Source organism: Podarcis pityusensis (assembly GCF_964106645.2).
Source record: "Podarcis pityusensis genome assembly, chromosome: 9".
NCBI classification, from domain to species: Eukaryota; Metazoa; Chordata; class Lepidosauria; order Squamata; family Lacertidae; genus Podarcis; species Podarcis pityusensis.
In genome coordinates, this window is record NC_138034.1 from 6,353,618 (window position 1) to 6,377,391 (window position 23,774).

General features: G+C 49.5%; 1 protein-coding gene across 1 annotated transcript in view; it reads left to right on the forward strand.

Annotated features, from left to right (window-relative positions):
- Positions 1-22,552, forward strand: part of SEMA7A (semaphorin 7A (JohnMiltonHagen blood group)) — a 47,542-nt gene extending 24,990 nt beyond the window's left edge. The window contains exons 2-14 of the mRNA XM_081019991.1: positions 3,600-3,733; positions 5,998-6,042; positions 7,309-7,404; positions 7,871-7,955; positions 8,979-9,089; positions 12,650-12,795; positions 14,013-14,191; positions 14,860-14,968; positions 16,018-16,204; positions 16,609-16,724; positions 17,678-17,844; positions 18,358-18,425; positions 19,062-22,552. Coding sequence (XP_080876117.1) covers positions 3,600-3,733; positions 5,998-6,042; positions 7,309-7,404; positions 7,871-7,955; positions 8,979-9,089; positions 12,650-12,795; positions 14,013-14,191; positions 14,860-14,968; positions 16,018-16,204; positions 16,609-16,724; positions 17,678-17,844; positions 18,358-18,425; positions 19,062-19,444 — 1,826 coding nt within the window. The 3' untranslated portion in view covers positions 19,445-22,552. The remainder of the gene's footprint in view (positions 1-3,599; positions 3,734-5,997; positions 6,043-7,308; positions 7,405-7,870; positions 7,956-8,978; positions 9,090-12,649; positions 12,796-14,012; positions 14,192-14,859; positions 14,969-16,017; positions 16,205-16,608; positions 16,725-17,677; positions 17,845-18,357; positions 18,426-19,061) is intronic.
- Positions 22,553-23,774: the final 1,222 nt, after the last annotated feature.

Sequence of the window (23,774 nt, forward strand, 5' to 3'; positions counted from 1 at the left end):
TCCATCACAGCGCCCAGTGTGGTTGCACTGGTCGTACAGTGGAGTTAGAACGCACCCATTGTGGCCGTGTCCTGTGAGCTCTGCTTCCAGCTTCCAGAGTTGCAGCTTCCAGAGTAGAACTGCGTGGTGTTATTATTTCTCCACCCACCCATCTAGGAGCTGGGTCAAGTAGGAGGAGGAAGAGTTGGCAAGTGGGCTTTTTGATATTGGCATTGTTTTGTTTTGCCCCGGGGCAAGCTGCTGTTATGCCTCTGCTCTCTGTCTTTTGTGGCTAATTGTTCTGACCTACTTCCCAGGATCAGAGGAGGCTGGGAGTGCCCGGCGGGAACATTCTGGAGGGAACTGGTTGTGTTTCAAAGAGGAAAATCGCTGTACACAAACAGACGTCCGTTGTAGCCAAGTCCTCAGTATAGGTATAGATTGCAGCTGAAAGCTGCATACAGGACTGTGTGCCTCACAAAGGACATTGCCAGATTGTGAATTAAGTAATCAAATACTAGGTGTGTAGCTCCACCCCTCCTCCTGAAGGAGTGCAGGGTGGCAAATACGTCAAAACCGGAATGCAATGGAAACTTCTAACCAATAGCTTAAAAACAACCTTCTAAAAAAAAGTTTAAATGCTTTAAATAAACCCCAAGCCAGTCACCTCACAACTAATAATTTATGGTTTGGCAGGAACAGATTTTTCCACTAACAGAGGCCTGGGGAAATGGGAATGTTGTTTGAATCTTCTTCAAATAAGTTAATGGAGGAGACAGGTGCAGTTTGCTGGGGGGGGGGGAGACCATTCCACAAACTGGGAGCCACCACTGAGAAGGTGCCATCCTGCAGGTCCCTCCCCATGAGGCTGAACGAGAGACAAGCAGGGCATGTGGGTGGCCTGATAACTTAGATGCATCACAAGTTCCAGTTGGGTGTGTGCCTGCAAACAGCCCAGTGCAGAACATTCCTTCCAGACTTTGGAAATGGCATTGGATCCAAACTACAAGAAAGAAGATTCCACCTAAACATTAGGAAGAACTTCCTGACAGTAAGAGCTGTTCGACAGTGGAATTTGCTGCCAAGGAGTGTGGTGGAGTCTTCTTCTTTGGAGGTCTTTAAGCAGAGGCTTGACAGCCATATGTCAGGAGTGCTCTGATGGTGTTTCCTGCTTGGCAGGGGGTTGGACTCGATGGCCCTTGTGGTCTCTTCCAACTCTATGATTCTATGATTCTATTCTATGATTCTATGGGTGCTGATGGGAAAGCTGCCTTCAAAGGAGGCGCTGGTTTCTAGAACCTAGAGGATAAAGAGTAGTATCTGATCATCTCAGCAGAATAAGAACCTAAGGAAATGTGATGTGCAAGCCTAATAGGGTTCCTGGGATTTTCGACCCATCCCATGTTGTTGTTTTAAGTGAACCAACCAGGTTCTCTCTTCTTGGACAATCAGATGGAGCAGGGCATCTTTTTGGGTGGGGTCACTTTTCTGAATTTTGCAATTTGGCTCTTGGCTCAAAGTATCTAACTGCATATTTAGGATTTTTTAAAAAAGTACATGCCAAAATAATTGTAGATGTTTGTGCTGTTTTCAACCTCAGTAAATTGGAAACGGGATGCTGTCACAGGACAGAATGCCTTCTGAATGGATTCATGAGAAATGGATGCTGTAGAGCAAAGTCTAATGTATTGACTCTGTCTGCAGACTAATAAAATCGAACGTATTGAATTTCTCCGCAGGCCAAAGCAAAGACGCACACACATACCTCTAAATAAATAAAAGGATTCATGCATTCCAGGGGGTTGGACTAGATGACTCCTGGGGTTCCCTTCCAACTCTTTGATTCTATGATTCTATGTTTCTATATAATAACATCTCAAAATCACGTCCCCTCCTGCATTTGGCTTTTATTTTATTTTTAATTTTTTTTGGGCCAGTGATTTTGGAGTGGAACAGGTGTGGGGAGTGTTTGAGTCCTAGAATCATTGAACTTCAGAGTTTCATCTAGTCCAGCACTCTGCAAAGCAGGAATTGCAGCACAAGAATCCCCTGCAGGTGGGCATTCGACCTCTCTCTCAAAATCTCAAAAGAGGAGGAGCCCCTCACCTTCCAAGGGAGGCTGTTCCACTGTCAAACAGCTCTTACTACCATGCTTCAAATAAATAAAAGGTAAAGGGACCCCTGACCATTAGGTCCAGTCGTGGCCGACTCTGGGGTTGCGTCTCTCATCTCGCTTTACTGGCCGAGGGAGCCAGCGTACAGCTTCCGGGTCATGTGACCAGCAGAACTAAGCCGCTTCTGGCGAAACCAGAGCAGCGCACCGAAACGTTGTTTACCTTCCCGCCGGAGTGGTACCTATTTATCTACTTGCACTTTGATGTGCTTTCGAACTGCTAGGTTGGCAGGAGCAGGGACCGAGCAACGGGAGCTCACCCCGTCGCGGGGATTCAAACCGTGGCCTTCTGATCGGCAGGCCCTAGGCTCTGTGGTTTAGACCACAGCGCCACCCGCATCCCCACAAATAAATAAATAAATAAATAAATAAGAGCAAGTTTAATAAGTAAGCGAGCTCCCTTGGAATGCCCCTGCTCCTTGGAAATAAAACTATTTCCAAGGAATATAGCTGCTTGGGGGGTGGAGCGGTTTGGGGAGTGTAGGACCAGTGGTTACAGCCAAAGGTGTAAAAAACCCATGATCTTCCAGTGTTGGAGGATTCAATCTGTCACCATCCCTGACTGCTGGCTGTGTCAATGGGGACTGAAGGGAGCTCCACGCAGGGAGGGCCATGGGTCTCTCCTCCCTGGCTGGAGGAGACCCCTGCCTGAAACCCGGGAGTGCCATTGTTGGCAGTCAGTGCAGACAGCTGTGAACTTAGGTGGCTAATGTATGCTTAGCAGATTTTTTTTCAATGAAGCTGAGTAGCAACAGGGAGTCAGTAGTGAGGATGGTGAGGCAAAAGACCCTGGGCCCAGGCACACATGCATATTGTATAAAGGTGCAAAGCCCTTCTTTCACACCCTGTGAAACATAAATGCACAGAATTTTAAAAAAACTGGGCAACGGCCAGCCGCCTGCAACTCCCGAGCGTCCCCAGATCAGTCAAAACAAAGGGGGAAGGAGATCTGTACCACCGGACGTCCCTGGTTCTCCTTCGGCAGTTGCGGCAGCAGTGGCAGTCAGCAGCCCGGAGCCAGCCTGGTAGCGCAGTTGGCTCTGGCTGGCTTCAGGAGCTGCCCGCTGCCGTGGCACCTGCCATTTTTCCTCGCTGGAAGTTCCGGTAAGGAAAAATGGCGGGCGCCACGTCAGCGGGCAGCGAGCAGCTCCTGAAGCCAGCTTGCCAGAGCTGAGGCTGCCGCTGCCATATTTCCTGGGGACAGATTGGCAAATCCGGGGACTGTCCCCGGGAACCCGGGACATCTGGTAACCCTAGGCTAATGGTCTGACTCAGGATGAGCCAGCTTCCTCTGTTCTCAGCTTCCTATATTCTTAAGGGTGGGAAAAACCAGTCGGTTAGGTATGCCTCCCTGCTGCACAATTCCTCTGTGGAATGTCTGCAGAACCTGCCTCTCCGGAATTGGCAATGCGGTGTCGAATCCTGTTTCCTTTTTGTATTTTTGTAGGTGAGAAGAGATTCCGGTTTGATCCCAGGGAGGGCCACATTGTGCTCTACCATGAACAAGGGGCCCCCTCGGTCTTTGTGGGGACAGTCGGCACGCTTCATTACTACAACTTTGAGAACTCCACCAGCTTTACGGTAGGGAGATGGAGGACAACACTTCACAAATTTCTTTTTTGTTTTTAACTTTTCATTTATTTAATTCACAAAAAGTGCAAATGTAACAAAAGGGAAGGGAAAAGAAAGAATCCGAAATTTAAGCCATGAAATATACAAAGTACAAAGATACAGCTCCAAAGGAAAAGTATTAACTCCTACAAAGATTCACTTTACAAATAATAAGTATAAAAACAGAAGCATCTTCCACCAGTGAGTTCCATCATCATTGACAATAAAGGTTCTGTAAAGGCTTCGGTTTCCCAGATATTCACGTAAACTGGTAGCACTGAGTCACTACATGCCTCAATATTTGTATACGGAATAAAATCATGTCATATATAAAAAAACCAGTCATTTGAGCTCTGCCCTTTTAGTTTATGAGATACCTTTTCAAGAAGGGCAATTTGCCAAACCTTGAATACCAGCCATCCAACTGGTTTCCCAGGAAACGCAGCCTGGGGTGCTGTTGAGAGATGAGAAAAAGGTTGCTTACTTTTCAAATGGAGTGTTAGGGGAGGGGTAGTACTTCTGGTGGGGGACACATTGTGCTCCTTCTAGGGTAATTGTCCACCTTTGGTCCCCACCCTGCACTCAGCTCTCCCCTGTGGTTCCTAGAAGCTGTCAGCAGGCGACAGCGGCCACATTCCCAGGAAATGGCTTTGACTGGCCAGCTAAACCAGGTGAGGGCAGCCAGTGAGCCTCAAACCTTCAGTGAGCTAGGGAGCTGCGCTGCATGCGAAGACAGACTCCGGCAGACTGAGCAGATGAGACCAATTGTGGGTCAAGCGGTCAAGAAGGCAGTTTCTGCATGTGCTGTAGAGGGAAGTGAGGATCAGATGGGGCTCATCAACCTGAGAAGGTAGCCCATCTAGGAGAAAGAAATTTTGATCCTAAGCTTCTACTGCCTTGTGGGATATCTTTGGGAGAAGAAAAGGCTAAGGAGTAAAGCCTACACAAATCCAGAGTCCCTAAAACAGTTGGGTGGCACCTTGTACGCCTCCTTCCGGCAATACCTGCAGCCAAGCTGGTGCCAAAGGTCTTGCTCTGCTTTCCTTTGGGCCCCATCAGTGAGGCCAAGAGGGGGTCTTGTCTGGGCAGCCCAGGACCTCCAAGCACACTGACCAGGCCTGTGCCCCGAGGAGGTCACTTTGGTGTTGCTCACACAGTGGTTTGACTTCACCTCCAGAGAAGACAGATGGCAACAGCTTTTCAAATCCTGCTCTGTTTCCAGTTACATTTTATTCAGAGAAGACTCCTTCACCATCTAAGCACAGATTAGATCTTGGAGTTGTAGTTTCCATTTTAATTCAGAATAATCCAGCCGTTTGGAAGTCTGCCTAAATTTGGAAAAGGGTCTCTCCTGTCAGTTTCATGTCAAACGAATGTTCTTCTTGCAGACTTGGAAGAATCAGTTCCCTCAGGGAGCTAGCTGGTCTGGAAAAATGTCAAAGTCTCAATGACAAATTAATTGCTTTGGTGTAGCCTCAGGGAATGGAGAAGCTGTTAACTTTCCAGCACTCATAATTTCCCAGCTCTCATGGTAAACATCAGGACAAGTGGGACTACTGTGGCAGTGCAGAGTTCAGGCTGCCAGCCAGGCCCTCTTTGGGGATACACTGTTCTGTTCTCCTCCCCTAGACTGTCAGGTTCCCTATCCAGGGGAACAGCCTGGACCTTGAACCCAACCCCAGTCCCAGCAGCAATCATAGAATTGTAGAGTTGGAAGGGAACACATTAATAATCTTGTCGAAGAATCTCTGGCAGATGGCCATCTGACCTCTGCTTAAAGATCTCCACCACCTTTTGAGGAAGTTCGAACGTCTCTTACCCTCAGAAAATACTTCCTAATGTCATGTTTTTCAAAACTGGATGATGGCAGTGCAGTCTTTGTGGGACTTCCCTCACGTTTGATCCGGAAGCTATAGTGAGTTCAGAATGCTTCAGCCTGGGTGCTGACACAGGTGAGACCCCGCCAGCATATTGCTCCTCTGCTCAGAGATCTGTACGGGTTGCCGATTTGTTACTGGGCCAGGTTTTGGGTGTTATTATTATTAGAAGAAGTTTGTTTGTGCCCCCTCCGTCACTTTGATCTGTGGAACTGTGGCACCTGTTACAGGTGCTGCCTAAAATCCACTCTGCATTTCCTCCCGCCGTTTCTCTGTTGTCGGAGGCCATGAGCTTTAAGGCACCTAGACAAGCTGACCTAAAAATGACGTGGGCATCTTGTCTCCCCTTTCATTCAGGTGCTTATTGAAACCAACAGGACGCTGTCCAACTGCAGGAAACAGGTAAGTTTGCTTGTTTGTTTATTATAGTATTTCCCCCCACAGTATCATAGAAATATATCGAAGAGGTTTACAACAGTATAAAATATAGATGTTTGGAGGAATTGCTGCAGCTAATCTCCCACCATCTGTAGAAAGGTGTTCTCCTGCGCTGAATGATTCAGCAGGTGGATTGGGCCCAGAGCTCAGTGATGGAGCCGGTGCTTTGCATGCAGAAGGCGCCAGTTGCTGTGACGTTCTTCATTCCCCCACCATGGGAGGTTCCCCTTCCTCTCTTCTCCTTGGCCTGATACTTTGCAGCTCAGAAACTCGCAAAGAGTTTCTGTGACTCTGCTAGATCTGCGGATGCTTGGACTAAATGTGGATTTGGCAGTCATAAGAGAGAGGTGATATGATAGCCATGTTCAAATATATAAAAGGATGTCACATAGAGGAGGGAGAAAGGTTGTTTTCTGCTGCTCCAGAGAAGCGGACACGGAGCAATGGATCCAAACTACAAGAAAGAAGATTCCACCTAAACATGAGGAAGAACTTCCGGACAGTAAGAGCTGTTCGACAGTGGAATTTGCTGCCAAGGAGTGTGGTGGAGTCTCCTTCTTTGGAGGTCTTTAAGCAGAGGCTTGACAACCATATGTCAGGAGTGCTCTGATGGTGTTTCCTGCTTGGCAGGGGGTTGGACTCGATGGCCCTTGTGGTCTCTTCCAACTCTATGATTCTATGATTCTATGATTCTAGGTCTTTCTCAGCCCAAGGGCCACATTCCCTTCTGGATGATGTTCCAGGGGCCAGATGCCAGTGGCAGGCTAAAGTGAGCAGAGTGCAGATTTTGCCCTTGTGTAGTAAGCTAGTTTGTACACACAAACTCTAACTCTGACCTCTAACCTGACAAGCAAGTGGCAAAAAAGAGAAGAGTTCAAGGACAGAGTCCGGGTGGGCAAAACCACACAAGGAGAGTGTGAAGCAGGCCCTGTGAGGGGGCGGCCTGGGGGAGAGTTTCAAGAGTCACATTTGGCCCTCGGGCCCTCGGTTCCCCATCCCTACCTTCAAATTAGGAGGTCCTTCTGTGCAGGCCTTGGGGAGACAGAGTCTGTCTTGTTGGTGGGATCTCCAGGATGGGAGTGGGTGGTTGGGGGTCGTTTTCTGGTCCTCTTCGTCATAGCGGGGGGGTGGGGTGGGGGTGGGGTGGGTGGACCAAATGACCCTTTGGGGTCCCTTCCAACTCTACAATTCTATGATTCTTCACCTTAACCGCCTTCACTTCTCTTCCAGGAAAATGCCAAGAACTATCTCACACTCCTGGAAAAATATGAGGACCAATTGCTGATCTGTGGCACAAACGCCTGCAGCCCCACCTGCTGGAATTTGGTACGCAGCTTCTCCTTGCCCCTCTGCTCTTTAATCCTGAGACATCGCTGCCGGTCACCCTACCTGAGCCTTCCCTGTGGGCCTGATCCAGCAAGCCTCTTCTTATGTCCTGATCCTTGACCACTGGCTCGGCTGGGGCTGATGGGAGATGTGTCTGTGGGAAGGCTCCTTTGCTCTAGCTGGGCGATGTTGGCAATGATTGCATCTTCTTCCTCCTGCTTTCCTCTTCCCTTGCTATGTTTGCTCCCTTGTGCTGTTCTTCTGGATTGCATATCCCTTGGGGGCCAGGATCCGCCCTTTGTCCACCCCCAGGGTATACAGGTGACACTTTCACCACTGCCACCAAAGTCATGGGTGTGAGAAAAGGGGAGTTTGAAAGTCGTGTCTCTCTCACTCTCCCTGTATTGGTGAGACCCTGGAAAGGTGGGAAATATCTGCTCAACTTCTCTTTTCCCTCCTCCTGCAGGTAGATGGGAACGTAGAGCCAGGGATCAGTGCCCAGGGTCTGGCTCCTTTTGCCCCTGATCAAAACGCTCTTGTCCTCATCGATGGTAAGCTTTCCTGCATTAATGCGGAATGAATTTCTGGCCCAGCAGGGACACGCAGCCAGGCCTCTCGCTGGAGCACCATTCTCCTCCTTCCGAGCTGCTGTGCTGTGCAAACCCAGAGTTCGGGCCCTACATTCTCTATAGCATTGCAAGGGGTCTTGAAGTGCCCTCCCCAGCTGGCAGGCCTCTCCAATAATAATACAGTGGTACCTCGGGTTACATACGCTTCAGGTTACATACGCTTCAGGTTACAGACTCCGCTAACCCAGAAATAGTGCTTCAGGTTAAGAACTTTGCTTCAGGATGAGAACAGAAATCGTGCTCCAGCAGCGCAGCAGCAGCGGGAGGCCCCATTAGCTAAAGTGGTGCTTCAGGTTAAGAACAGTTTCAGGTTAAGTACGGACCTCCGGAACGAATTAAGTACTTAACCCGAGGTACCACTGTAACAATAAAATAAACCACAAATTAAATTTACATTATGGGCAGCCACAGCCAATTAGGGGGCACGTGCGGTTTTTTCAGGAACTCTCAAAAGCAATGAAAATGTATAAAAAGTGATTTACAAGCAGTTTAAGGCTGCATAAGAATGAATTTGTGTTTTGTGTGTGTGGATACACATACAGGTATACTTCCCACAGCCCTTTCAAAGGTTAAACAAGATCTGCTGGATTGCATCCCATTTCACACTTGATCACAAGCAAACTTGGAGAATTTCAAGAAATTGGCAGCTGTGGGTCCACATCTCTTGTTTGTTTGTCCCCCCCCCCCATCAGTCATTTTTAAAAATATATATCTTTATTAATTTAAAATAAATACATTCATATTTATATATATTATTCCCCCCTATCAGTCTTGTTGCATAAATCGTGGGAAGCGCAGTTTTCCACATTTGAAAAGCGGTGACTTGAGGTTTTCTGCTCCAGTTCACTGCATCTCAGGCCAATGGCCTGACATTCTCATTTCTTTCTGAGGTGGCTTAGCACCTGCGTTCCTCTTCACCACTGGTCTCTCTTCCTTTTCTCGCAGGCAAGGACATCTACTCTACCATCAGAAAGCACCAGTACAATGGGCGGACACCTCGCTTCCGTCGGATTCGAGGATCTACGGAACTCTATACCAGCGACACCGTCATGAATAGTGAGTGTGGCAGGTCTTGAAGGAATGGGGGGGGGGTCCCCAGTCTCCCCGACAGAGGGGGCTCCCCAGATTGCTTAGCCTCTCCCTTGTCTTCCAGCAGCACACCCACGAGATAGTTGAGGGACACTTGACTTAATACGGCCACTCAGCAATAGCATGGTGCTGTCAAGGCTTCAGAGCATTTAACCTGCCTTCTCTAGTTGAAATTCAGGATGTGCGTCTTTTGGCCTTCCAGGTGTGGCTGGACTCCAGTTGCCACTCCCCCCTTTGACCATTGGCCGAATTCATTGGGGATGGTGGGAGTTCAGCCCTCTGGGTTCAGCCCAGTTGGTAAAGAGCGGGTCAGGGTTGGCACGGGCATGCCGTATTCTTGGCCAACTGCTGCCCCTTAACTTTTCCGAAAGTGCCTGGTGGCTGCCCCTGAAACCTTTCCCAGTGACGCCACCCCAGGGGCATTGTAGGGTGTTAAAATGACAGCTCCCAGCCACCCAGACTCATTCGGAGTGTTGCCACTGCCTGCCATTTGGGCCAGAGGAACTCTGACGGGGTCCCCTGCGAGGAGATTTCATTGAGAATCCTCCTCAAACCTGGAGCTGGTTTTAGTTCTTAGCTGTGATTTCAGCATAACGGGGTTGGGCTAGATGGCCCTTGGGATCCCTTCTGACTCTGAGTCCTGTGAGTCTATGAACCGGCTGCCAGGAGGTCTAGAACTGGAGTCCCTTCCCATAGGGGGCATTCACACATTACACTGATCCAACAAGGGTACTTCCTGTGCCCTTCTGTGTACCCCAATAGTTGAGCTGTACGGTGATTTGCAGGTACCCTGCAGCAAGTCTGCATATGCAAGAGTCAGCTGTGCAAATCAACAGTGCGTGCTCTTTTACACAAGCATTTGCACCCGTGTAGAGACACCTTGAAGTTACACCTGCGTGGGGCGTAATGAACAAGCCTTACGAGGTATTAACACAACAAACTTGCTCATGGGAGGGAGGAGGAGAACCTGGAGATTTTCAGGACTTCCCCACTTGGAAACTGAGCATCACGGCCAAGGGAGAGGAGGAAGTTGCCGCGTTAAAACCAACACAACCCTTGCCCCAGAGGGAGCGGCTCAGAGCAGGTGGTAACAGCACAGTGGGTGCCTCTTGTGCCAGGAGCGTCACGGAGGCAGTGTTCCCCCAGTGCCAGGAGGATCCGCCACAGTGAGCCTCTGGTGACGTTAGTGTTCCGCTCAGCGGATCCCTGTGGAGGACCTTTCCCCTCTGAGATCACGTAGGGAGCGAGGGGGTTGCCAGGGGCATTTCCAGTACACAACACAGGTGAGGCTTTCTCCTCTGCGGGGACACCTGTGTCATGGCAGCAAGAAGAGTGATCTCAGTTCTCCCAGGTGGGTTGTTATGTAGCCACATCCGCCCATGACAGGGAGAAGTTTGCAGGCCTGGGGAATTCTGGGAGTTGAAGAAGCACAACATATATTGGGAGGGGGGCAAATCTGAGGGAGAGGGAAACACCCTTCTCCCCCAAAACGAGCCTGATGAGGACTGAGCATGCTCAGAGGCAAAGAGTGCTGATTGGCTAGCTAGGTTGGGTAGGAGCAGAGCATTGGTCTTAGTGGTTCGTTGCGCCAGGGCGCTGGCCTCTCAGGGGCGCCCTAGCGAGTCGGGGAGCTGCGCGGCTTTGCCGGCAGGCTCCCCTTTCCCTGCCTGCCCGCCAGCTGCGCCCCACCAACTATATGGCTGGCGGGCGTGCAGCTTTCTTCCCAAGTTTCTGCATCTGCTAACGACAGGGTCTTTGTTCTCCTGCTTCCTAGCGAAAGGCGGCGTGCAGCCTTCCTGGTCTGCCTTCTCGGGCGCCCCAACGCCAGAGAGCATGCCCACCAGCACATTTTCCTGCTTAATCGCCACCACCATGCCAGGGATCAGGGCAGTGGGGGAGGCAGAGGAAGGACATTTTCCACAGTCCCCTCCCTTGTTTTGGAGTTGCCGGGGGGGGCGCGCCGGAGGGATCTTTGTACCACGGCGCCGGATATGCTTAAGACAGCCCTGCATGTGTGGGAGACAGCATGGAACGGCACCCCATAGACACTCCATGCGGCAACATTTTGTTGCAGCTTCCACTGGCTCCACCTGTTTGGGTTGTGTATGCCGCCTCCTTCGCCTCCTCTCTCACATTTGTATTTCACCTCTCCTCTAAGGAGCTCCAGGTGGCTTACACTGTTTTCCTCCTTCCCATTTTATCCTCACAACAGCCCTGTGAGGTAGGTTAGGCTGAGAGTGAGTGACTGGCCGAAGGTGACACCCATTGAGCTTCATGGCCAAGTAGGGATTTGAACCCTGGTCTCCTAGGTCCCAGTCTCCCAGACACTCTAACCACTAGGCCACACTGGCTTTGATCATTAACTTGTGAGAAATAGTCGCCTCAGTCTCACTGTAGTGAGAAATTGCCGTTTCCCCACATACTCTGTTCATTGTTAAGGTGGGTGCCCTTGCTTATCTGAGAACTGCATGTGTTCATCGGTGCTGAGCTCTGTGAGGGGTCTCCTAACAACCCTCTCAGCACCTTTAGCAAACTACAGCTCCCAGGACTCTTCGGGGGGAGCCATGAAACGAAACGTTCAGAAAAGGGCAGCCAAAATGGTGGAGCGACTCCCCATGAAGAAAAGTTGCAGCGTTTAGGACTTTTTAGGTTGGAGAAAAGGAGAGGGAGAGGCGACGCGATAGAAGTTTGTAACGTTATGTCTGTCATGGTGAAAGTGGGCACAGAAAAGCTTTCATCCCTCTCTTCGTAACACTAGAACTCACGGGCATCCAGTGAAGCCGGATGTTTAGAGATTCAGAAAGGGCTTCTTCCCACAGCACAGAGTTAAACTATGGAACTCCCTTACACAGGAGGCAGCAATGACCACCAGCTTGGATGGCTTTGAAAGAGGACTGGACAGCTTTATGGAGCAGGAGGAGAAGGCTGTCCATGGCTACCATCCACAATGGCTCTTCCCTGCTTCCACAATTGGAGGCAGCGATGCTATAATAGTATTATTATTATTAATTTATTTATACCCCGCCCATCGGGCTGGGTTTCCCCAGCCATTCTGGGCAGCTTCCAACAAAGTATTAAAATCCAGTAGTCTATTAAACATTAAAAGCTGCCTTCAGATGTCTTCTAAAAGTCTGGTAATTGTTCTTCTCTTTGACATCTGGTGGGAGGGCGTTCCACAGGGCGGGTGCCACTACCAAGAAGGCCCTCTGCCTGGTTCCCTGTAGCTTGGCTTCTCACAATGAGGGAACCGCCAGAAGCCCCTCGGTGCTGGACCTCAGTGTCCAGGCAGAACGATGGAGGTGGAGACGCTCCTTCAGGTATACTGGACCGAGGCCGCTTAGGGCTTTAAAGGTCAGCACCAACACTTTGAATTGTGCTCGGAAATGTACGGAAATTGAATGAGCCATGGGCCTGATCCAGCAGGCGACTCCTATGCTCTTAAGATGTCTCCTCTGCCCAGACTGCCCTAGCTGAATGTCCTCCTTAGTTCCTTCCTGCCTCACGGTCTCTGTCTTTTCCGCCTGCAGATCCAAAGTTTGTGAAGGCTGCCATCATAAAACAAGAGGAGGCTTACAATGAAAAGATCTACTACTTCTTCCGAGAAGAAAACCCCGACTGGCCGAAGAACGCAGCCGCCCCAAGGAATGTCTCCAGGGTGGCTCAGCTGTGTAAGGTGTGTGTGTGTGGGGGGGGGGGTGTCTGGGAGGCTGTGCCGGGGTCTCTGGGTGCTGCAGGAGAAGCCGCGGGATCAGCTGAAGATCAGCCCCAGGGGCCACTTACTCAGAGTAGACTCATTGGTGTTAATGAGCAGGACTCCCTTGGGCTAAGTCATGTCATTGGCTCTCACACTAAATACTAGTGGTTTGGGAAGAAGTAGCTGCGGTTACTTTAGGGCCGTTTTTAGCCTGAGGGCCCAATCCTCTCATGGGCAACATTCTGTGTTTCTGTGTGCCAGAGGCAGGGGTGGGGGTGAGCAGCAACTGGAGGGGGGAATGCAATGCTTACCTTTTCATGGTAGGCTATATTCAGCCATTCGCACACATCCAGCTGAGATCACACACACACAGTTGCCCATGGTGGGTGGCAAAGGGAATATTTTCTTCCCCTTGAACCATAACCCCCAGATTCCCAGCTTCCATCTTTTTCAAAAAGTGTTTCTAGCATTTGTAGAACCTAAGATATGAGGCAAAATGTGCAAGTACGTGTCTACACACACAAATGTGATGTGGAAGCCAAGCCCTATGAGGAACAGTTGAGGGGGTTGGAGAACAGAAGACCTGAGAGCTATCTTCAAATATCTGAAGGGTTTTCACATGAAAGATGGTTTTTCCCCGCTCTGGAGGGGAAACCAGTGGCTTCAAATTACAGTGGTACCTCAGGTTACAAATGCTTCAGGTTACAGACTCCGTTAACCCGGAAGTAGCACTTCGGGTTAAGAACTTTACTTCAGGATAAGAACAGAAATCGTGCGGCAGCGGCGGCTTGGCAGCAGCAGGAGGCCCCATTAGCTAAAGTGGTACCTCAGGTTAAGACAGATTTCAGGTTAAGAACGGAGCTCCGGAACAAATTAAGTTCTTAACCAGAGGTACCACTGTATAGGAAAGGAAATTCCGATGAAACATCAGGAAGAACTATCTGATAGCAAGGGCCATTTGACAGTAGAACGGTCTCCCTCGGGAGGTGGTGGGCTCTCCTTCCTAGGAGGATTTTAAGCAGAGGTTGGACAGTCAGCTGTCCTGGCTGCTTTAGTTGACATTCCTGCAGAGCAGGGGGTTGGGCTAGATGACCCTTGAGGTCCCTTCCGACTCCACTATTCTATGATTCTGTGAAACTGTGCTGCCATGCATTTGGCCAGCTGCCAATCCCTGACCACCATTCCTGTCTCTACAGGGAGACAGAGGAGGCACCGGCTCCCTCTCGGCTGCCAAGTGGACCACCTTCCTGAAAGCCACCTTGCTCTGCGTTGACTCTGACAACGACCGGCACTTTAACCAGCTGCAGGACGTCTTCATCCTGGAGTCTGCCAACTGGTCGGAAACGAGAATCTACGGGCTCTTCTGGAATGAGTGGTGAGTGCCTTGCTCCGTGGTGAGGGGCAAATGAACGCTAAGGTCACATCTACACTTGGTGGAGGGTTTTTTGTTTGTTTGTTTCTCTTAGCCCAGGGGACGCACGTGGCACTGTGGGTTAAACCACAGAGCCTAGGACTTGCCGATCAAAAGGTCGGCGGTTCGAATCCCTGCGACGGGGTGAGCTTTTTCTGGGTCATGTGGCCAGCATGACTAAGCCGCTTCTGGCAAACTAGAGCAGCGCACGGAAATGCCATTTACCTTCCAGCCGGAGCGGTACCTATTGATCTACTTGCACTTCATGCTTTCAGACTGCTAGGTGGGCAGGAGCAGGGACCGAGCAACGGGAGCTCACCCCATCACGGGGATTTGAACCTCCAACCTTCCGATCGGCAAGCCCTAGGCTCTGTGGTTTAGACCACAGCACCACGTCCCTCCTTCTAAAAAGTTGCTTCTGAAAACTTGCGAACATTTCAACCAGCTTCTAAGAATTGATCTGATGTGTTAAGAGATTATCATAGTCACTGGTGAAACGCTTGTGTTTTTACCAGTGTGTTTTTAACATTGTCATTTTTCTTCCCATAAGCTGCTTTGGTAGTTGTGCTGACAGAAAAGCAGAGCAATAAAAAAAATAAATCGGATCCCTTGCTTCTCATTCTTATCCCCAGGGAATATTCCGCAGTCTGTGTCTATTCCGTTGGTGACATCAGTAAGGTCTTCCGAACATCGCCTCTCAAAGACTACCACGAGAAACTCCCCCCTGTGAGGCCTGGGCAGGTAAGGGATGCAAATTTGCTTCTCTTGTTGGATTTATCCTCTAGCCAAGTGGTTCTCAAAGTTTTTTGGGCCACTGCCCCCTTGGTTCCACGAACTCCTCCCCATTTCCCCCTCTCCCCTCTAAAAAGCATTATTCAGCATAGCAGTTTGCATGGGCCACTAAAGAAGATAATAACCCAGTTAAGAACAGTCACAGTTAATTGCACATTTATTCAAAATCCAACAAAAACAATTAATTGAACGAAATGAATGACGTTGGTCCAGGTATACCAACTTTTCAAAGTCTGATAGTCATTGAGCATTGAGTCATTGAGTCTTTGATACCACATTTAGTCACAACTTCACTGTTCTTAATGTGATGCGGTTTCCCAATGTCTGGTTTAAAGTCACTTAGCAGGAGTCTTGAATCCCCAGCTCCTGCCGCCCCCTTGCCTCTTAGTGCCCTACGAGGGAATCCCCCCTCCCCTGCAGGGATCACTGCCTGCCACTTTGGGGAGTCCTGCTCTAGTCAAAGAGTGACTAGACGTGCAGAACTGAAAGGAGACTGAGAGCTGGTGACTGTGCCGTTTTTGCTGCAGTTTTGCCCGTAACTGACAATGGGTAGTGATGACCTTTAAATCTGGAGGTGGGGAGTTTTGAAAAGAACTGTACAATCCTGTTATGCATTATGTAGCAAAGGTTGGGAGGTTGGGAAGAGAAACTTGCAAGCTTTCTGGGGCAAAAATTCCATATCACTGGCATCTCACACAGTGCAAGCTTTTTTGTTTTTTAAGGAAAGCAAGTTTCTAGTGCTCAAGGCTCAGAGAAGCTTGCAGAAGTGCCTGTTGCCAGGGCAGAAGCCAGAAAGGTCCTTAGAGCCAGGAGTGGGCCATCTGTGGTGCTCCAGCTCTCACCATCCCTGACTGGGACCCGTGCTGGCCATGGCTGGTGGTCCAGAGGAGGCCACTGGTTCTCCATCTCTTCCTGGTAGGATCCAGGGCTGGTGCAAGCAGGCTGCAGATCCTTCTTGTCACCCCTAATCTGGTGGCCTTATCTGTCCCTCCCAACAGTGTCTAGAAGGAGAACAGCAGACCCCCCACGAGACCTTCAAAGTGGCCGACAGCCATCCTGAGGTGGCACGCAGGGTGAAGCAGGAAGACATCTTGTTTTACAGCAAGCACCGCTACCAGCAGATTGGTGTCCACAGAGCCCCAGCAGCTGATGGCGGCACCTACAGCACCCTGTACTTGGCCACAGGTACGGTCATAGCTGCTCCTCGCTTGGCATCGCTGCCCTTTGGCGTTGCTGAGCAACTTACTGCCCCTTTCTCTGAAGCCGGGGGAGGGAACCTGCGGCCCTCCAGATGTTGACTACAACACCCATCACTCCTGGCTGTATGGGCCATGTTGGCTGTCGGCGGATGAGAATTAGGGCCCAGTGACATCTGGGGACCACAGGTCTCCCTCTGCTCAGGCTGAGGAGCAACCAGCCCAAAGCAGTACTGGGTCAGGATTTGAACCTAGGTCTCCTTGGGTCACATCCGGAGGACTACAGGTCTTACCTTACAGCCTTCATCCCTGCTCTGTCCAACCAGCATCATTTCCCACATTCCCGTTACCTCCTTCCAGCTTCCCAACCTTTTCTTCTGCCCTTTTACGCAGACAAAGGAACCGTCCACAAAGTTGCTGTCTTGCCCACGGGGGCCAACAACGTCCTGGAGATCCAGCCTTTCCTCTCTCCTGCTGGCATTCGGACCATGACTCTGGACAGTGAGAGAGTAAGGAAGAACCTCCCTTCTTTTCCCTTTGCCTGCTCCATGCTTTATTTCATCAAAGTTCTAGACTGTTTGATTGTAAACTGCAGGCCTCCCCTGACTTGTTCCATACTGGGTCGCTGGAATGATGCTGACCCACCAGGCCATGGCAGAACAGCAGTGGCTGGATCAAAAAATGTGCAAAGGATCTGAAAAGTGCCACCTCGCCTTTTCTGTATGGGCTGGAAGGGCCTCATCTCAGAACGAACATGCAGATATCATATATTGCTAGTGTTGGAAGGGATTGTCTAGTCCAGCAGTTCTCAACCTGTGGGTCCCCAGATGTTGGACTACAACTCCCATCATCCCTGAGCTCTGACCTTGCTAGCTAGGGGTGATGGGAGTTGTAGTTCAACAACATCTGGGGACCTGTAGGTTAAGAAAGCTGGTCTAGTCCAACCCTCTGCAATGCAGGAATCTTTTTGCCCTGTGTGGGGCTCAAACCCACAACCTTGAGACTGCCTTGTGCTCTTTTTTTCTGAACACGGGGAGTATCTGTTCTAGGGGTGACATAATAGGAGTCCTGCTGGATCAGGCCAATGGCCCACCTAGTCCAGCCTTCTCTTCTTGCAGTGGCCAAGCAGGTGCCCATTATGGCAAGCCCTTGACAAGTAGAACTTGAGCCCTAGAGCCCCTCCCAACTGTGGTGGCAGAGCAGAGCCATCCATTGACAACCCTCTGCTCCTTGAATACACTGGCATGCAAAAGGGATCCCCTTCAGTCCCCTGTTCCTCTGCAAAAGTAGGAGCAATTCCTGTGCGTCACTCAGTGGCTGTTGCTTTTCCTGTTAGACTGATGTTACTCATTCACTGGGTACAGATAGGCTAGTCCATGATGCCCTTCAAGAATATGCACGACTCATAGTCCTGCTGTTTGGAAGGAGCTCAGTGCAGCTGTTGCTTTATTTTATCTTGCAGAAGGAGCTGTTTGTAGCCTCTGAGAGTGAGGTGGTTCAGCTGCCCATGGCTATGTGTGGGGCGTATAAGGGCAGCTGTGAGAGCTGCGTCCTGGCAAGGGATCCTGACTGCGGATGGATCAACGGGAGATGCACTTCTGTTTATGACCGTGACCAGCATGGAAATGGGTAGGTCCCTCTGATTTTCAACCCTCCTCCCCCTTCATTTCTATTGTTGACAGTTGCACGTTCTATATCTGCATGTTCTCCGGCGCATACAGACATGCGGCAGAGCAAGGTGACAAAGCAGACTTGCGCCATCCCATTTGAGTGCACTTCTGGGTGACACCTTCCTGCATGCAGAAAGTGATCATCTCAGGATGAGACGTTCTAGCCCCACCTTGTTGCTGCTGAGCTAGCTTTCTGCTTGCAGGGAACCCTTGGCGAAGCATTAAAAATGTATTTGTTACTTAAATACATTTATGTACCACCTTTTCCTCCAAAAAGCTCAAGGTGGTGTCCATGACTCTCTTCCTCCCCACTTTATGCAAGCGCCTGCATGGATCAAAACCTACGGGGAAAAGTTGCTGTGTTCACTAAACCTGAACTCTCTTTGTTGCTTTGAATAAAGTGTCAACACTGACACCTTGTGAGTTCTTGGGCTCTCCTTACATTCTAATTCTCTCTCTCTTTCTCTTCTAGCACACTGCTACAAGCTCTAACACACAATCCTGTTACGGATATTTGTTCATCTCCAAGCCACACTAAAGGTAATGTTTGCAAATAAACCATTTTCTTGCCCTTCCTGAAGACCAGGAACGTGGCGCCATGCAGCCCTCCAGATGCTGCTGGACCTCCGCTCCCGTCACCCCGACCATTGGCCGTTCTGGCTGGGGCAGATAGGAGCTGGAGTCCAGCAGCTTTTGGAAGGCCACAGGTTCTCCCAGTCCTGCTTTAGATTTGGAGGGAAACCAGTTGGCCAGCTAGTCCAAGTATGGATGATGCCCCTGTTGATCAGCATTGGCCTTGCTAAAGAATAGCAACCTGCCCATTGGGCTAGCGGTGGTCCCTGATCTTGACCATTGAGCGTGCTGGCTGAGCCTGGTGGGATTTGTAGTCCATCAGGTTGCAGGAGGCTGATTTAGGGACCCAAAGGCCATCAGCACAACATCTAGCAGCGCTCTTACGTTCACCAACAGCTGGCGAGCAAGGAGATGGATTTCTTGAGCAGGAATAATGCACTGTGATTCAGGAGCTAGGGATTTTCAGTCAAACTTGGTCCCATCATGATACCACAAGCACCACAAAGGCTTCCTGACGGTTGCTGTTCCACACCGAGGTGTGCAAAGGGTGACCTCTCTCTCTCTCACTCACTCTCTTACCATCTTCTCTTCCTTCCTGTCCAGGTGATGACAACCATCACTGTCAGATTGTGACCGTGGCACCCGGCACCCGCTATTACCTCAACTGCTCTATCAAATCCCACCATGCCACTTACACTTGGCTCCGTGACAACCAAACGGTTGCGCACTGTGGATCTGGCCATCGCCACTGCATCCACTTCATAGACAATATGACGGACGAGCTCTATGGCACTTATTCCTGCGTTTCCCAGGAGGATTGGTTTAACCAGACCCTTGTGACAGAATGCCTGACAAAGCCCTCCAATGTGAAGATGCTGCTTGAGGAGCCCAGGAATAAGATGGCAAAGGACTGGGCCACCCAAACATCTTTGTCCCTCTGGCTAGGACTGTTGCATATGGCGGCAGTTGTCTTGCTCACCCATTGAGGACTTGACCTCCTGACTGCCTACCAGCACAAGTGACCAAACTGTACCTCTTTCTAGTCTGTCTTGTTCCATCTCAGAAGTGGGTCCCTCAATAGATATAATTCTTCCCTTGGGCTTAGAAGCCACCTATTCTCCACTTGCCTAGAGAAGTGGCAACCTGGTGGTGCTTAGTTGATAGCAGAATGAAGGAGAGGTTGGTGGCTATTCTGTCTGCAGAAGCACCAAGATCCTGAAATCTTGAGCAGGATGGGTCCTGCCAAAATGAACATGATGATATGAACATCTGGGTGATGAAGTAGAACCAGTGCAAACAACAATGCATGGGGCAGCTAATGGGGCAGAGGGTATGGCTGAGGTGGCCCAGGGGGGCTTGTGAAGGTCCACGTCAGGCTTCTTCAAAGGCAGGCATCAGGACCCAACACAGAGCTCACGTGCTAAATAAAAGTTTCCTCAGATTGGAGAGCAAACTTTCAGGCCCAAGGTTTATAAGACTTGACGGTCTTCTGCATCTTTTTTAAATAACTGGCGTTCTGAATGTTCTTTTGATGTTTCTGACATTTTCCAAGCAACGATACATGCTCAGGATCTCTGAACAGTTATAAGGCATAATTAATGTATATCAAGGCATCCCCAATATGCACCAAGATCAAAGAAACATCCTGTAGGTTCAGATGAAGAGCCACCTAGTCTAGCATTTGGAAGATTCTCCATTAGCAGTAGGTGGTCAACTGGCAATTGACCACTGGCCTGTCAAGAGGCCACCACCTGGTCTGTCCTGCCTAGTCCCAGATTTGCCTGCTTCTATGCTTGTCCATCTGGCAAGGGTGGAGAATGGGTTGGTGCAATTGCCTGGGCTGTGGGGTGTCAGGGACGCAGTTTCCTGCCTCAAACTGTGGGATGCAGTTTCCTGCCTTTCTGATCCTGCTTCCTGGCCGGTTAACTCACAGATGTTTGGAAATCCTTTGTGTGATTTCACTGGATGAAGGATATTTATTTTTATTTATTATATTTTTCTAAAAAATCAGATCCTCTTTTTGTGGGGAACAAAATTAACAAGCCTCAGGGCCACTTGTAGGCAAAGATGTTGGAAAGCCTTTGAAGGTGATTTTTGTGTGTGTCTTAATTTCTGGAAGTCGGTTCATGTAGAGAAGAAAGAGGGAGATCCCAGGGTGTTCACAAGGCTGAGTTCTACCTCTTATATTGTGTACATGTGCTTCTGAGTAGACCAGCAATCTGGATGTGGGTCTGTTTTTCTTCTTCCTTGTGAGGAAGCAGTGTCATGGCTGGGGGAGCTGAGGCTCTGCATGCAAAAGCTGCAATTGCTGGCATGAAAAACAAAAGAGGCTCCTGCCTTCTGAAACCTTAGAGAGCTGCAGCCGGTGGCTGAGATGATGCTGAGCAACGTGGTTTGGTGGCTGATTAGAGTAAGGCAGACGTCTCTTTCCTGTCTTGGTCTTCTCTGCTGGCTGGCTGGCTGGTTAGCTGCCAGCAACACCTCCAAGAGATGGGCAAATGAGTCTATTTCATTTCAACCCCCACGTGAGTCCCCCTTATCTCTGTTCTAGCCAGTTTTGGGGAGGGGGAATCCACATTTATGTGTGTATCTAAATACAAACTACTTCATATATTCTCTCTCTCTTCCAAACCAGAACCAGTGTGGTGTTGTGGTTATACTGTCAAACTAGGACCTGGGAGAGACCAGGGTTTGAATTCCCTGCTCTGCCATGAAGCTCTCGCTGGGTGTGATCTTGAGACAGTCACAGTATCTCTGTCGCTAACCTACCCCACAGGGTTGCTGTGAGGATAAAACAGGTTGGAGGGGAACTGTGTACGGCCCCTTAAATGAAAGGTGGGGTGTAAATGATAAAAGGAATAAACAAAAAATGTGGGGGCACAAATTCCTTATTCCTGTTTTGTGCCTTCAGTTACATCAGCAAAAAAACCAAAATATTTAATCTGTATCTAACACCTTTCATATATATTCCAAGTATGCTTTCCTTGATGTCATAACCAATGAGACTTGAAAGCTACCTACTGAAGGGTTTTGAAGTTGGGTTGTAGCTAAACAAGGAAGGTTATTGCATGGGCAGCAGTTGCCAAGCGAGGCTGCTGGCCGCCTCTGCCACAGGTGCAGGCAGGCAGCATCCTGACAGGTTGGGAAAACCTTCCCCACCAGATTAGTTTTGAGAGCAGCAACTTTGCCGGGGGAGCGTTAGCGGGGGACGTTTGATTCGCTTTGCCTTTAAACGCAAACCTACCTCATTCACACTTCCCCAAACATCTGTCCTTGGAAGTTTGCACTTCTCCAAATTTTGCAGCAAAGTTCTCCAACCAAAGAAAGTGTCTCTTTGGGGGGAAAGTGTGGCCAAAAATGCATGGATTGGTGAAGATGGCATACCCAAAAACTCTGTTATGCTAGGGAAATTAGCTTGCAAAAAATGTCAATCTGTGGAGGAATGTAGATGTTTGCAATGTTCCGGACTGCCGTAGATGAGCATTTGGGTCACTTCCAGTGAAAGTTCTATGAAATGCAGGCTAAAAGGTTGATAAATTTTCATGCAGACTTAAAAATAATAATTGCAAAGTGATGTAGAAATGTAGCAAACTGAACTTTAAGACTGAAAAACTTAGGAATGCAGGAAAAAATGAAACTGAGAAATGCAAAAGCCCCCAAAAGCCCCCTCTGCATAGCAAATGGCTTTTGGTGACTCCCTTGTCACCTGGAGCAAGGAGGCCAGTTTCTGGATGAGGTCTAATCTGTGCCCTCTGCCTGCTTGCCTTTGCTTTGCGCCACTGTTGAGTCACCAGAATGAGTCCCCTCAAGCGTAAACTGTGAAATTTAAGAGTGTTCCTTTTTGGCTTAGCAAGGGATGGTTCCGTAACTTTGCTTTCAGGCCAAGGAGACAACACTCCATTGCACTACAATTTTAAAAAATGCTTTTAAGCTCCATTCCTCTTAATTGCAATGAATTTTCTCCCCACCCATGCACTTTAAAGTAGTAGGAGTTATTAACATATTAACATTACTATTTGTATTTTGCTTTGCAGCTGCATTGTAGCAAAAGTAATGTATTTTTTTATATATAAATAAAGCTTTGTCAAAATCAAGTGGAGAAAAAGTGTTGCTTCTTAGCTGTCTGTGGGTGCTTTCAAGTCACCTTTTCACAAATTAAGGTTTCGCCATTGTAGCTGATGGGGAGGTCTTGCGCAACAAACCCACTTTCATGGAGCAGAGGGCTATCGATGACTACTATCCTCACGGCTATGCCCTTTCCCAACAGTTCGAGGTAGCAATGCTTCTGGTTACCTGCTGCTGGAAACCACAGGAGAGGAGAGGAATCTTGGGCTCAAATCCTGCTTGGGGGTTTCTCACAAGGAACTCCTGGTTGGCTACTGTGAGAATAGGATGCTGGACTAGAGGGGCCATCCAGGGGCGTACAAAGTGGGGGGGCGGAGGGAGTGGGCTGACTCGGGTGCCACTCTGGGGGTGTGTGTGATAAGATTGCCCCTGCCTCCCCCCCAGCTGTAGAGCGGCCGAGGGATCCATATGGGATGCTGCGTGTGCACACTCCATATGGGATGCCACTTGCATGGCAGTCCATATGGTTGCTGTGCAAGCGGCATCCTGTACGGAGTGTGCACGCATGGTGGGCTGCTGCCCATGCGCACTTTGTATGCATGTTGCGTGTGTGTCACCGAGCGGTTTGCCCCACCCCTCCCCGGATGCCGGAGAGGTTTCCTCCGCCACTGGGGCCATCTTTGGTCTAATCCAGCAGGCTCTTACATTCTTGTGTTTCCCAAAAAGAAAGTGATGGGAACAATGCACCAGAAAGTGGGGAAACACTTGCTCTGACACAATGGTCATATCCATGCCATACGTTTGAAGCACTCAGAAACCACTTTAGCGGTCGTGGTCCTTCTCCCCTGCAAGAATCCTGGCCAGCTCCACCAGGCACCACCCAGCCCTATTGCGGGGGTTTCCACATACAGAGGAAGCAGAATTCTGTTGCACAGATCATTGGACTTCCCACCCCTGGGGAGTGCGGAACATGGGGATTGTTGGAGAACAATACATTTCTGTAAAGTCTTGGGGAGTTTCCATCAGAGTGAGATGGAGGGATTTTCTCTCTCCTCCTCCGGTTTCTCAAGACTGCCATCCTTTAGATTTCTTGCCTTTCTTTCTTTAAAAGCCCAAAGCCAATTCCATAGGCACTAGAAACTTGGGAGCTGCTGCTTTGGATTTGGGTCCATTCTTGGCTGTGGGCTTGGACCACTCATTTCTCTTTGGTTAATTTTTCTTTCTCTCTGTTTCAAAGGTATTCTCTTTCTT